The sequence below is a fragment of the Balaenoptera acutorostrata genome, chromosome 1 (assembly GCF_949987535.1).
Source record: "Balaenoptera acutorostrata chromosome 1, mBalAcu1.1, whole genome shotgun sequence".
NCBI classification, from domain to species: domain Eukaryota; kingdom Metazoa; phylum Chordata; class Mammalia; order Artiodactyla; family Balaenopteridae; genus Balaenoptera; species Balaenoptera acutorostrata.
This window is the reverse complement of record NC_080064.1, coordinates 174,453,958-174,468,164: the sequence shown is the minus strand read 5'-3', so window position 1 is coordinate 174,468,164 and position 14,207 is coordinate 174,453,958. Positions and strand designations below refer to the sequence as shown.

Genomic DNA, 14,207 nt, shown 5'->3' with positions numbered 1-14,207 from the left:
CCTCCTTCTTTCCTTCAGAGGGGTGACATAGATGTTTTACACAGTATATCCTTTTAAAACTTTTGCATTTGAACCCTGAACTTATTCATAACACAAATAAATGATTATTTTAAGCAGGGTATTAGGGCTCAAATTATTAATATCATAGAACCATTATAGTGGCAACATGGATTGGAAACAATTTATTAGGAAAAAATATGGAAACTTTTTATAACAATTTTGATAAATAAAAAAGTTGACAAATCAGAGTGTACAGGGAGAATCTTGGTTATTTGGGAAATTGTATCGTAAAATGGATGGGCTCCACAAACTCTTCCATTTACTTGAAGAAAAGAGTGCTAAGTCAGTTTGGGCTGCTGTCACAAAGTACCACAAACGGGGCGGGGTGGGGGCTTGTAAACAACAAAAATGTATTTTCTCAGTCCTGGAGGCTGAAAGTCTGAGATCTAGGTGCCGGGATCATCGCCTTCTGGTGAGGATTCTCTTCCGGGTTGCAGACTGTCCACTTCTCATTGTGTCCTCACAGGGCAGAGAGCAGAGAGAAAAAGCCAGCTCTCTCATGACTCTCACAAGGGTAAGAATCTCATCATGAGGGCTCCATCCTGATGACCTCATCAAATCCTAATCACCTCCCAAAAGACCCACCTTCTAATACCATCACATTGGAGGTAGGGTGTCAACATGTGAACGCTGGGGGGACCCAAATATTCAGTCTATAACAAGTACTAATGGGGAAATGAGAGCTTCTCTTGAGGATGTTAAGGGCTGCTACAAAGATCAACGGTACATGTGTTTCCAGACAGAACTACAATATAGAATAAGTTCTATAAGGCGTTCACATTATAGATTCATCTTTCTTCCCCAAAACAGTCTTTGGTATCCAGGGACCCATTCCTGGAAATTCACTCTTGCTCAAGGAAATCCATCCTCTCATTTAAAAAAAATCTTATGAAGCTACATGAATGACACAAAGGACTTTTCCCAGCTCTAAGATTCTGTGTGTAAAACCTGTTAGTCTAAATTTACTTCCAAAAGATAGACCCTCCGCGGGGTCTGCTCCTGCGGGGAAGGTGGGAGCCCCGCTTGTGCTGCGGCCCCCAGGTGTGGCTTCCTCAAGTTTGGGGTGAAGCCCCAGCCCCCTTGGGCTCTGCAGCGCTGCGGTGGGCTCGGGGAAAGGAGCACGGTCTCTGGGGTTTCTCAGCAGGAGATGCCGGGGCTGCCGCGCAGGAACCCAGCTGCCCTGGGTGGGGTGCAGAGTCGCCAGGCCTGGGTGTCTCTGCTGCGCACGGCTGCGGAGAACGGGGTCCGCAATGAAGCTCTGCCTGGCAAACGGGGACTGTGGGCGGCTCCATCCTCCCCTTCCGTCGGCACAGCCCCATCGCAGCCCTCCTTTCCGACAGGCAAAGCCTGTGACCTGCGGCCAGACGGCTCCACACCCTCATGCCCTGGCGCTCGCTCGCCCCCACGCCGGGAACAGGCACAACCCCTGGGCCGGCCTCTCTGGACGGCTCGAGCGGGACGGCTTCTTCGGCGCGACCGTCACCCACCCCGAGCCCAGGGGCCGGCAGGGAGGTCTAAGGACCGCTCGGTCCTGGGCGGGGTGGAGGCAGAGGCTTCGCGGCTGGGCCGGTCCCCCTCGCCGCCTCCTGCCTCTGCGCCCCGGCCCGGGCTTCCCGTGGCCCCATCTCCTTCCCACCCCCGTCGCGCCTCTTGCCACCCGGGCCGCGGGCTCCACCCGGAGCAGCACCGTGTCACGAGGGGGCGGGAGGGCGCCCGCCCTCGGGGCTTCCCTGACACCTACCGGCTGTTCGGCCACGTCCCGGACGGGCAGCGGCAGGTCAGTGGAGCGGAGTCGGCCCGGGTCTCCTCCCCCCTGAGGAGGGGCGACCGGCACCGCGCACGAAGCGGCCCTGGCGGGAGGGAGACCAGGGCGGAGGGGGTCGCTGGGGAGCTTGACTCGCAGTCACTTCCTAGGGGACGCTGAGCCCCCAGAGCTGGGGGCTGACTGGCCTCAGCACTCCCACGAGGGGGTCGTCAGGAAGGAGGGACCCTGTCCCTGGGGCCCAGGGCACTCCCGGGTCAGGCGGAGAGGCCAAGTGTGTAGGGTGCCGTGGACAGCTGAGGCACATTTAGCCCAAAGGAAAGTTCCAGCGCATTGCAGAGAGCAGACGAAATAGACGGTGGTGAAAACTCACTGTTGCTAAGGGTTGCAAGGAACCAATAATTCCTCCTGTTTCTCAGGGTGTTCCCTTTGGCTGTTAATGAAATGTATTTCCAAGGAAGGCAGGCATGTGGCTGAAAAGGCCAGCAGTGCCTCGGGGTCACAGCGAGACCCTCCCATCTCGCCCCCCTCGGCCATCCTGTGCTCTGGGAGCAGAGCTCTCAGCCAGAAGTGAAACATAGTAGCTTCCATATCCGGATTCTAAGATTTTCTAAAGCCCTTTAAAGGCCCCCTTCTCTGAGTGGTGCTTGACCTGCTGGTGTTTGGGGCGGGAGGGTGGGCTGGGTGGAGGGTCTGAGCGCCATCCCGACGGAAGGGCTTTGGAGGCCTGTGTGCGCCTGAGACCAGGGGGCCCAGTGCACGTGTCCGAGGGGAGGCTAGCGCTGACTCCAGCCGTGCCGAGCCAGACGTCGCCCTCCTTCCCAACAACCCAGCAAAGCCTGTCGCTCACATTCCTGGCTCTGCTGCTTACACTTGCCCTCTGGGAAGGCCAGCCTGGCAGATCTCTGTTCCTGCCCTTTGGGTTGCGGGTAACTGAGTACCTAGCCTGGGTGCTGGAGGGGAGGATCCATCGATGGTGGAGGCCCAGTGCCTGCCCCGGGTGCTGCCCCTCTGCTGAGCTGAAACTTCTAATCAACGTCTTAATAAAACCAAAAGGGATGTGATATTGTTCTACCACCTGTGCCCGACCAATGTCAGCCCTTTGTCATATGGGGCAGTGCTGTCTAATTGTAAAGCTTCCAGTATCAGATCCCCAATCCCTTCTCCTCCCCCCCCTCCCATGGGGGTTCAGTGGGTATATCTGTATTTCATAGAACCTGAAACTCTGATTTTACAAAGGAGCTCGAGGTCTGGGGAAAGAACTGGTCTGATCTCAGTTAAGAATGCAACTTTATACCTGGACGATACTAGAGCACTTTAGCACCTCATGTGTTTGGAAATGAGACCTTCACAAAGACCTCATGGGCAGGAGACGCAGGCAGGAGAGGGGACAGACTGAAGCTCTGTGACTGAGTGATCAAGTAGCAGAGGTCCAGCTGACTTCCAGGCCTACCGCTGATTTACTATCACCAGAGCCACGTAACACACCTTCCACATAGAGAACCAGCAGAAAAATGAGTTTGAAGAGCATTTTAGCTAAATCCAAGGTCATTTTGATCATTAGTGAAAGTCATTCTGTTCCTACACGCTCCCCACACCCTGACCCCCCTTCCTAAAACCAAATGGGTTCTGAGATTAAGGTGGAAGTGACAAACCTGGAGGTGACCAGGCTTTACTTTATCATCTCTTTCTTCTTCTTCCACGTGTGTTCCTGGTCTTACTCTTCCCAGTTTTTCTGCAGGGAGCGGTCCAGCAACTCTGTCAAGCAAAATCACACACCCTAAGGATGACTTTCACAGACTCCTCCCGTGGAGGCAGTTTTCAAAAGGTCTTCCTTCCTACCCCCCCACCCCCAAAATCAATCTTCATCTCAGGAGCCCTAAAAGGCATATATTACCTCAACATTTAATATTTAATACAACCTTTAGAGCTAGTTCTGATAACTGCCAGTTGCCCCCAATTCACTCTTTGTAAGACAATTCTACCTGAATCACAAGGTTAATAACCTGACTGCAAACCCAGCATCCTTAAGCTATCTATGGTCACCCTGGCAACTCACTATAAAGTTCTTCTTTTTAAAAGATTTCACAAAAGTAATTTCAGTCATCAAGATTACATATTGCACAGAACAAAAAGCTTTATTATTCTTACCGTTCTCTGGATGTAACTCTACGTCTCTTTTCCTCCTATGTGGAGAGAAGGGAAAAAGAGAAAAACAATCTTTCAAAAGAAGATCAAAACCAAAAGCATGAGTCAAAGTATTAAATAAATACATTTGATGTGGTTAAAAACAGGGGTTGGGGGGTAATCTGGGTTTGGGGGAGATCTAGGCAACCTTCAGTCTGGTGTTGATGTCCCACCACCCTCAAAACAAAGAGAGGCCCAGGAGCTGGCCCAGCACATGTCTGCGCACTAGAGGTCATCTAGTGATGCTACGTAAGTCAAAGATCCACCTCATGTCAGGGATTTGTTAATACTAGAAAAAAACCAAAGTAGTAATTTGGGATTCACATCAGGAAGTGATGATGACAACCTAAACTGGACACCAGCTCTTCTCTGATGAACACCTTAGTACACTGCTTCCCTAAGTTCACAACACTTGCCAACTCCAGGATATCTGTATTTATGTATCTAAGAGGGATAAAAATATTGTGGGGATGAAACCGATCTACGTCTTGTTTGAGGTGGAGGTTACAAGAATGCATGCGTGCATACACGTGACCATACATGCACAGTGAATAAAGTCTGTAGATTATGCCGATGTCCATTTTCTGGTTTTGCTATTAGTTATGTGAGACGTCACCATTGGAGAAAGTTGGGTAAACTACACAAAACCCCTCTGTACTACATTATACGGAATTCATCTGCGTGTGTATACATAAAATTCTGCCTCCAGACTGCCTTTAGACTTGAGCTACAACATCAACTCTTCCCTGGGTCTGCCTCTCTTGGCCTGTCCTGCATGTTTCAGACTCGCCAGCCTGAAGTCGTGTGACTCAGTTGCTTAAATTAATCTCATATACATAGACATCACTGGGTCTGTTTCTCTGGAGAACCCTAAGATAGACTTTATACTAATATACTACAGTAATATATACATACATATAACCTGAAACAATACAGAAGAAACTGATAAATGCTTGCCTCTCGAAGGAAGGACAGGACGGAGAGGGGGGAGTACCACCCCTATGTACCAAACAGCCTTTTGTACTGCTGCCAGCCCGGCCGCCCCAGATTCAAGCAGATGTAATGGCGTGTGGCCCAGGCAGTGGCTACACAGCTAAGGATTTTAAGGCACAGTGCAGCGAGATGCCAGGGCCACAGTCACACACGTGGAACATTCTAAAGCCAAGAACGGTTGGTTGCAGGATTCCACGCATGGGCCCCCGAGGGCACTCTGGAGGCCGTCGCAGACCCTCAGGTCCCACGTGACGAGACAGCCCACTAGAACACAGCAGGCGGCCCTCCTCCCAGATCTCACCCGGGTCAGCCTCCCAGGACCCGGCCTCCTCTGCACAGCACGGGGCAGGCTCACAGAGGGAAGAGCGGCCCAAACCCAGAGGTCACGCCAAACCCCACGGGAGAAGAGTAAAGCAAGGTGATGAGGGGAGAGGGGAGGGGTCCCTCGCGAAGCTGGCCACTCAGGATTTCCAGCCTCTTCCACAGGAAGCCAGCTCACGAAGCACCAAGACCTGTCCTGGGTCACACTCAGAGGACTTGACCCCCTGACCCCACAGCCCCGCTTCCCAGGCCTCCTCGATGCTGACGATGCTGACGCGGATCAGCACTGAGGAATGGGGGAGCGCACGGCTGGGGGGCTGCTGGGAACTCAGGACTGGCCCACCCCGAGGCCCCGCCCCAGCAGGCGCCACACTCACCGGATGGTCTCGCTGATTTCCTGAGCAGCATCGTGGGGTTTGTCCTGAAAGACAACGGAACAGGGTTCAGAGCCGTCCCTCCCCGCTCCGGTGATGGGGGCGACCAGAGGAGGCGGGTGCTGCAGCCCCCGGGACTCCCCGCCTCATTTCCCGACCCACGGGACCCACCAGAGAGCTCCATCCACAGCGCTGGGGCCATGTCCTGCCACGTGGGACACGCTGGCTCCGGGAGCGCCTGTTCCTGCAGTGCCCTGCCGCCCAGCGGGCTGCGGGGAAGGGACTGGGATGGACTCGAAGCCCCCGACCCTCCTTCCCCAGGACTTCCCCCGGGCGCTCCTGCAGCCTGGAAGCCACAGGCCTGCGTCTGAGTCCCTGAACCACCGCAGGCCTCGGTTTCCATCTATTAAATGGGGAAACACCACTCATGCAACCACCGGGAGTGGGCGAGCAGCGGTCCTCCCTCCCGGCCACAGCGGCGCTCTCCTGGCCTCACTGCGCCCGGCGGGCTGGCCTCGCCGCTTTCCCCAAGGAGCACGTCGGGGGTCGCTCTGGCCTTTCGCCGGGGTCTGGGCAGCCAGCCTACCCAAGACCCCGCAGAAACCAAGTGAGGACGACGCATCGTGTGGACGGTCTGTAACTCCAGACTGCATCTCCGCCCCTCCAGTGAAGGTTCCTATCGCGGTGAGGAGGGACCTCGAAGAGGATGCACAGCGAGAGGAGGGGCCACAAAGAGCACGGGCTGAAGCCGGAGATGAGATGGTCAGGCCCAGAGCTGCCAGCCCTGCCCCGGGACAGAGACTGCCCCTCTCAGACCAGGCCACCATTTCCACGCTTCACACTGGAGGACGGCAACACGGGCAGAGTCCCTACGGGCCAGGGCACGGATGCCCGGAAGGTCCCAGGACAGGGTCCCCCACGGCGCAGCAGTCCTAACAGGTCAAACAACTCTGGAAACACCCTTTGTGTCCTAAGCCTCATCTTTGCAACAGCAGCCCTACTGAGATATAATTCACACAGAATGGGCCCCCGCTTCAAGTATACAGTTCAGTGGGTTTTAATACATTCAGAGCTGGGCAACCATCACCTCTATCTAGTTCCAGAACATCCCATCACCCCATTAGCAGACGCGCCCCAATCCCCTCCTCAGCCCCTGACAACACTAATCCACTCTCTGTTTCTGTGGATTTGCCCGTTCTGGACGTTTGTAAATAGAATTACGCTATGTGACCTTTTGCCCAGAATCTTATTTTTTAAGGCAAAGGAAAAAAACAATCTTCTATCCTTCTTAATAATATCCTCCAACTTACCAAGGACGGAGCAGTAAATATCCATTGAACTCATATTGCTTAGACAAGGCCGGGGGCAGGAGATGGAGCACACGCGGTCCAGCACAGGACAGCCCTGCAGACCAGTGGTTCCCGACACGGGGGAACCGACCCGCAGCACCAGCGCCACTGCTGACCCAGAAACCCTGGGGAAGAACCACTGATGAGAACAATCGGCCCCAAGGACTCCTGGCAAACGGCAGAAAACAGTGAGGACGGCTGGGTTTGGAAAACAGTCTGGCAGCTCCTCAAAGGTTAAACAGTTAGCAAATGACCCAGCAATTCCTCTCCTGGGTGTCTGCCCAAGAGAAATGAGAATATTTGTCCACACAAAACCCTGAACATTGGGCTTCCCTGGTGGCAGAGTAGTTAAGAATCCGCCTGCCAAGGCAGGCGACACAGGTTCGAGCCCTGGTCCGGGAAGATCCCACATGCTGCGGAGCAACGAAGCCCGTGCACCACAACTGCAGAGCCCGCGTGCTGCAACTACTGAAGCCCGCAGGCCTAGAGCCTGTGCTCCGCAACAAGAGAAGCCACCACAATGAGAAGGCCGCGCACTGCAACAAAGACTAGACCCCACTCACCACAACTAGAGAAAGCCCGCACGTAGCAACGAAGACCCAACGCAGCCAAAAAAAAAAACCACACCAAAAGCCCGAAAATTAATGTTCACAGAGGCGTGATTCACAACCGCCAAAAGGTGGAAACCACCCAAATGTCCATCAACAGATGAACGAATAAACAAATGTGTCCCTCCACACACTGAAATATTATCCATCCATGAAAAAGAGTGAAGCACTGACACTCGCTACAACGTGGATGGACCCTGAGAACATGATGCTCAGTGAGGGAAGCCAGACGGACAAGGACACGCAGGGTGTGATTCCACAGATGGGAAACGTCCAGAACAGGCCAGTGCACAGAGACAGAGAGTGGGTTCCTGGTTGTCAGGGGCTGGGGAGGGGGATGGGAGGGATGCTAATGGGGATGGGGTTTCCTCTCAGGGTGATGGAATGTTCTAAAATTGGTAGTAGTGACGACTGCACTCAATGAATACACTACAAAGCAGGGAACGGCACGCTTTAGGTGGATGAGGTGAAGAGTATGGGAATTACACCTCAAAACAGCTATCAACAACAACAACAACAACAACAGGGACTTCCCTGGCGGTCCAGTGGTTAGGACTCTGTGCTTTCACTGCCGAGGGCCCAGGTTCAATCCCTGGTTGGGGAACTAAGATCCCACGAGCTGCACGGCGCGGCGAAAACAGACAAACAAAAAACAACAACAAAATCTACAGGAGGTAATGCGAGGTATTGTTAAAAGCACCTCCACCTCAGCAGGAAAATACTGAGCATCTAAGACACTCACATGGCCGACAGACTCTGTTCCTGGTCCACAACATCCAGTGAGTCCAGACAGACAGTCCTGGCAGCCCTGAATTCCCTGGGCTCCTGTACCCACTGAAAGCAGAGAAGATGCCACGCTGTCCTGCAGGGTCTGCTCAGAGACAAACGCACACAGCACAGTGTACAAGGCGCTGAGGTAGTCACAGCATGAGGAGGAGGGTCTAGAACTTTCCACCAACGCTCTCCCGCGTCACACTCCTCCTGAAGGGAGCCGGCCCCCGTGCACTGAGGAGCCTCAGCAGCCCTGCGGGGGCCTACGTGCTGAGGAGCCACGGGAGGGGCCTCCTGGAAGCCAGGCATCCCGCCCGGTCCGGCCTTCGGATGGGGCAGCCCCGGCTGAAGCCCCTACTGCAGCCTCCTGAGGGACCCTCGGCCGGAATCCCCTGGTCCGCCTGCTCTTAATCCCTGCCCTCAGAAACCATGGGAGGTCATCAGTGTGCATCGTCTCAAGCTGCTAAATTCATGTCTGCGTTTAGGCCAATACACTACCCTGCAAGCACGGCCCGTAAGAACAAGTCTTAGAGCCACAGGAGGACGTGACAGTACCCAGGAGAGTCTCATTCCAGTCACCACTGTGGAGTTACAAAACAGCGTGCGCGCTCTGAAAGGACCCCGTGAGCACGCGCGTGTGCCTGAGCGTGCGCCGCGTGGCAGGCCCGTGCCGGCTCGGGCTGCGCTCCCTCCCTCGGCGCCCCCAGGAGGCTGGACGCGCCCCAGAGATGCTCCTCCTGCAGGGGCGGCAGGGGCCCTCACGGCACGCGGGCCGCAGCCCTGGCTGAGCCACCGCGTCTCAGGCCGCGTCACGCCGACCTGGGCAGACAGGGGCCTGGAACGTGGTCTCATCTGTGATGAGATGAACTCAAGCTTTCCCAAGCTTTACAACCAGAACGAAAGGAAGGGAACAGTTTACGGCGTGCCTCCTACGATCTGAAGATGCTGCTTTAGGGACTGGCCAGCTTCCAGCGACCGTCCTGAGTCGTATGATTTAAGATGCCCTGATCACCATCGATGATTCAGAAGCTCTCACAGCTTCTCGGCTGTGGCCTCTTCTTCTGTTTCACAGGCCTTCAGAACAGAGCGACGCCAGAAGCCGACGCAGAAAGGTCCGACTGAGAACAGCCCTGAGGAAGCCCGCGCTTAGGAGCACCCACACCTCCTCCCCCGGGGGAACCCTGGAACTCCGGGGTCTGAGGCCAGCCCCGGGCTCGCTTCACGGGACGCCCGGCCTCCCCGTCCCAGCCACAGCCCCGGCCCGCTGCTGGCTGCTTGCTGAGTCAGTGACTAACCCAGGTTCTTCTCACTAACGGCGTCAGAGCCTCCGCAGGAAGCCGCGCACAGGCTTAGCGGAATGCTGCTCACCACAGAGCCGGCGGCCTCACTCCGGGATCCTGGGAAAACAACCGCAATAAGCACAACCGTTCCCGCCTGAAAAAGCACCCTGTGCGGAAGCCGGAAGCTGTCATCAGGCCTGAGCCGCCACCAAGCCCGTCCCATCCGCCCGCTCCCCTCCCCTGCCCAGCTCAGGTGAGAGCGGGGGTCGCCCACGGGGAGGGGGAGTCTGGCTGTCCCACTCGGCAGGCCCCTGCCTCCTCGATCGTGAGGACAGCTGTGGGAACAGGAACTCCACCCAGACGCCCGCAGGTCTGGCTCTGCCCCCGGTCGTCCCCGCAGGCCCTGCACCCGGCGTGAGGAGCCTGGACAGGAGGCCTCCTGGGTGCTCGCTGCCAGGGCACGGCGCACCCCTGAGCACTCAGGCTGGTTCATGGTGACAGGGGCACGACATGTGGAGACATCGTCCCTGGAGGACCCAGAGAGAGGCAGGGGGCAGAGACTAGGGAGGAGACAAGACGTGGACTCCGTCCTCCTCTTCCCACTTGCAGCAGGAAGACGCCGGGACCCAGGGGGCCTCCGAGGCAGGGGCATCACAGCGGGACAAGCATCAGAATCCCTGGTCAGAGTGGAGTTCTGGGGCCCACCCGCAAACTTTCAGAGTCAGCAGGTCTGGGTCCCAGGAACCCGCATTCCTAACCAGTTCCAGCTGGTGGGGAAGCTGCTGGCCCAGGGGCCCCCGGCCTGAAGCAAGCAGGGACCACACTCTCTATCACCGTCTGCTGAGGGCACGAGTGCCCAGGAGGTGCCGAGGGGGAGCACCCTGGGCCTCTGCCCGCGGTCCCCGCTCCCCAGCAGGCTGCAGGGGGCACGGCCTGCGGGCTGGGGGTCGCTACCTTCTTCCCCGAGGCTCTGCACACCTCCGGGGCCCTGGGGTGGGGGCCAAGGCAAGTGGGACAGAGCGGCCAGGGTGGGATGCACGCACTGTTTCCCGAAGTGGAGAAGCACAGCGGGAAGAGTCAAAGTCAGGGAAGATGGAACAAGGCGGGAGGTCTGCCGGCTGTCTCTCTGCCTCTCCCAGTGGCAGGGCTGTGAGAGCAGAGATCTGGCTGGAAGAGTGGAAAATCCACAGAAGGCTCTCCGTCTGGGAGGAAAGCCAGGCGGGTGAGCAGAGGGCCCCGAGGCCCAGCGAAGGCGCTCAGCCTCACCTCTCAGCCTGCGGCCCCACTGGGGAGCACCCACTCACCAGGGGGAGGGCGCAGGGGGTGAAGGGGGAGGGGGAGGGTCAGCGCCTGCGGTGGGCCTGAGTATTCAAGAAGCGAACAGGTTTTCACTTGAAAATGAGTGCATCTCACACAGGGGCGGGGGTGGCAGAGAGACTGGCTGTGGAGCATCACACGGGTCTCGTCCACAGTCCGCCCCGGACGTCCACAGGCCCCCAGCAAGGGGGTGCTGCCTGGCCCCAGGACCGTACCGGAGGACAAGTCAGGCCAAGGAGGGGAACCGCCTGGTAAAGCGATGCAAAGGAGAGAGTCAGGAAGGAGGCTCTCCTCTCACTGCCGACCTGGTCCTCTCCCTGCAGGGCCAGGCGACAAACCAGGCTGGTCTCGGGACCGAGCCACGTCGCAAAACCCTGCCCGCGAGACCGTCACTGCAAGGAACCGTCAACATGGGAAAACAGGAAGGGGCTGCTGGGAACCCATGAGGCCAAAGTCCAGCTGGAGGAGGAAGAGAGAAGAGGGAGCGGGCCCGTGGCTCCCGGGCCACGGACACGGTGCAGGACACGGTGGGCCCGTGGCCCTGACCTGGGCGGGTGGGACCTGCTGTGCACACAGGGGCCCCGATGACCAGGGTCCAAGGAAGGAGCCTCCACGAGGGAGAGGGGTCTAGAGCCTCACTGTGCCCACAGTGGCCCCTGGCCACCTGGACGAGGGGCAATGGTGTGCGCTGGCCCACTCCAGTGACATGTGCTGTGAGCACAAGACGCACGCGGATTTCTAAGACAGAGCGTGCGCGCGCACACACACAAGTAAAAGTGCCCTTCAGTAACTCTTTAAATGGCACGTTGAAAACGTAGCGTTTCAGCCGTACTCGCTTACATACAATGCTATGAAAACCTACCTCGCCTCCTCCTTTTGACTCGTCACGTGGCTCCCAGGAGGGCACGCGCGTGGCTCGTGTGCCACCTCACCTACCGCCACACTTGCGGGGGCGTTTCCAGACCTGACCCTGAGCCTGAGCTCCACGCCTGGGTCCGCAGCTCACGGAAGCCAGTCTGTGCAGAGCCAGGACCGGCCGGGACGTCCTGCTGTCCGGGCAGCCGTCCTTCTGCAGGACGGGCATGGGTGTGTCCACAGGAGGACGGGGCGCGACGGGGGCTCCAGGGGTGACAAGACCATTTCAGTTGCTTCAACCCAAACTAGCCCACCCGTAAGAGCCCAGGCCGCCCAGCCACCCAAGGAGCTGCTGCAAGTGCTGAGCGCCTGACGCCGGGGGTCCGCGTGGAGGGGCCGTCGTGGAGTGACCCCGGTGGGACGGGGGAACGCGACGACCAAAAGTTCACCACCAGAACTTTTGTCGCCCTCACCAAAGAAAATGCTTTACTGCCACAGAGCAGTCCGGCCTGAGGCCGAGGCCGAGGCCGAGAAGGGAAGGGAGGGAAAGCCCAGGGACGGAGGAGGCCCTTCCGAGGTGGCACAGCTGGAGAAGGACTCGCCTGGCGCTCCCCGAGCGACAAGCGGCAGCACGGCCTCCACCCCGCGGTCTCAAAGGCCAAGGCGAGCCGCACCCCCAGCCTTCCAGCTGTCTCCCACTCCAGCAAGGGGTCCTGTTAGCACCGTATCAGTGCAACTGGCGTCACCCCACCCCAGGACCAAGCCAAACGAACGCCTCTCCAGGGGCCTCGAGACCCCACGACCTGGGCCACACGCACGGGAGCATCACTCAGCCACACAAAGGGGTGAAGCCCTGCCACGCACAACAACGTGGATGGACCCTGAGAACACGTCGCTCAGTGAGAGAAGCCAGACACAGAAGGACACACAGTGTGTGATTCCATTGATGGGAAACGTCCAGAACAGGCAGATCCACAGACACAGAGAGGGGGTTCCTAGTGTCAGGGGCTGGGGCAGTGCACTGCGGGCCCTTTGCGCTGATAGAATGTTCTGGAATTAGACAGAGGTGATGGCTGCACAGCTCTGTGAATATAGTAAAGGACATTAAATTGTACACTTCATATGGCTGAGTTCTCTGGTGTGTGAATGCGATCTCGACAAAGCTGTTATTTAAAAAGACACAAAACCCACAAGACCCAGCGCGGCTCCTCCTCCCCTTGTCCCGCCCCTTCACCTGGTGTCTGTCCCAGACCAGGTGTGGGCCCAGCGTGTCCTGCGGCCCCAGCACCTGCTCCCCGGTGGGAGCCTCACTCAGCGCGCAGGGTGAGCACAGAGCAGACGCCAGGGAGCCACCTGCACACCAGGGGAAACGTGAGTCACCACCACCACGCGATGTGCAAATCCTTCCCGAGAGCTCCCCGCCCCGAGCCCCACGACTCCCGCCGTCCCCGTGGGCACCACCCCGTGGCGGTCCCCCGCCCCCCAGCACACAGCCTGCAAAACCCCTTCCCCACCCGGGAAAAGACGCGTCAGGTTTTCAAAGGACCAGCGTTCTCAGAGGTAACCTCTCTCACACACCGGCTGCCTGTGCACCTGGTGTGAGTCTGACGTGCTTTCCGGGCATCGGCCGCGCACCCCATGACTAACTGAGGGGATTCAAACGGAAGCCCCTCAGAGATGAGGAGGCATCGTCATCCAAGGTCAATACTCAGTGAAGCACACAGCCTCCGACCTCCCAACTGCAGCTCACGGGAACCTGTGACTCGGCAGCCCTGCCAGGCGCCGGACAGGAAGAGGGCCCGGTCCCACACGGGGGCGCCGAGGAATAGAGCCCCGGGCTAGGCACCGCGACAGCGGCCGTGGGTGGGGAGAGAGAATCCGGGAAGGAAGAGAAAGGCGGGCGGTGAGGGAGGCACTACAGAGCCACGCATGAGCTGCGGAGGACCGCGGACAGACACGCGGCACGTCCTCTGTGAACAGCCTCGGCAGGAGACCCGGCTGGTGGGAACGGCAGGGACAGCTTGAAGGGACAGAGAAGATGCCAAAGAGGCCCCCGGGCAGCACCCTGAGTGGGAGGAAGGAAACAGGACTGTCATCCCACAGCCAGGGAGACAAGGCGCACGCACTGGGGAAGAGCGCCAGGACCACGAGACGAGGACACGGCAGAAAGAAAGAGGGAGGAGAGGGGTTTCCTGGGAGACGTGCGCCGGGCCCGGGACCCAGGGATGCGCAGACACAGCCAGTCGCACCCTACAGGTCCCCGAATTCAAAAGGGACACCAAACACTCTGTATCTTGATTGTACCAATGCCAATGAAATCATTACATCGG

The 14,207-nt window shown here is 57.7% G+C and overlaps 1 protein-coding gene across 4 annotated transcripts in view; it reads right to left on the bottom strand.

The window, feature by feature from the left end:
- LOC130709381 (uncharacterized) overlaps positions 1–14,207 on the bottom strand; it is a 101,865-nt gene that overhangs the window by 16,852 nt on the left and 70,806 nt on the right. For 3 of the 4 annotated variants that reach the window (XR_009009923.1, XM_057558226.1, XM_057558221.1), the window contains 3 exons: positions 5,701–5,744; positions 3,974–4,008; positions 154–3,580 (listed from right to left, as the gene is read on the bottom strand). Coding sequence is in view for 1 of the 4 variants with exons in the window: in XM_057558229.1 (XP_057414212.1) it covers positions 3,478–3,580; positions 3,974–4,008; positions 5,701–5,744 (182 nt within the window). In the remaining 3 variants the exon portion in view is untranslated. Of the gene's footprint in view, positions 1–153; positions 3,581–3,973; positions 4,009–5,700; positions 5,745–14,207 lie in introns of those variants that run through there. The other variant, XM_057558229.1, reaches the window with a different exon arrangement.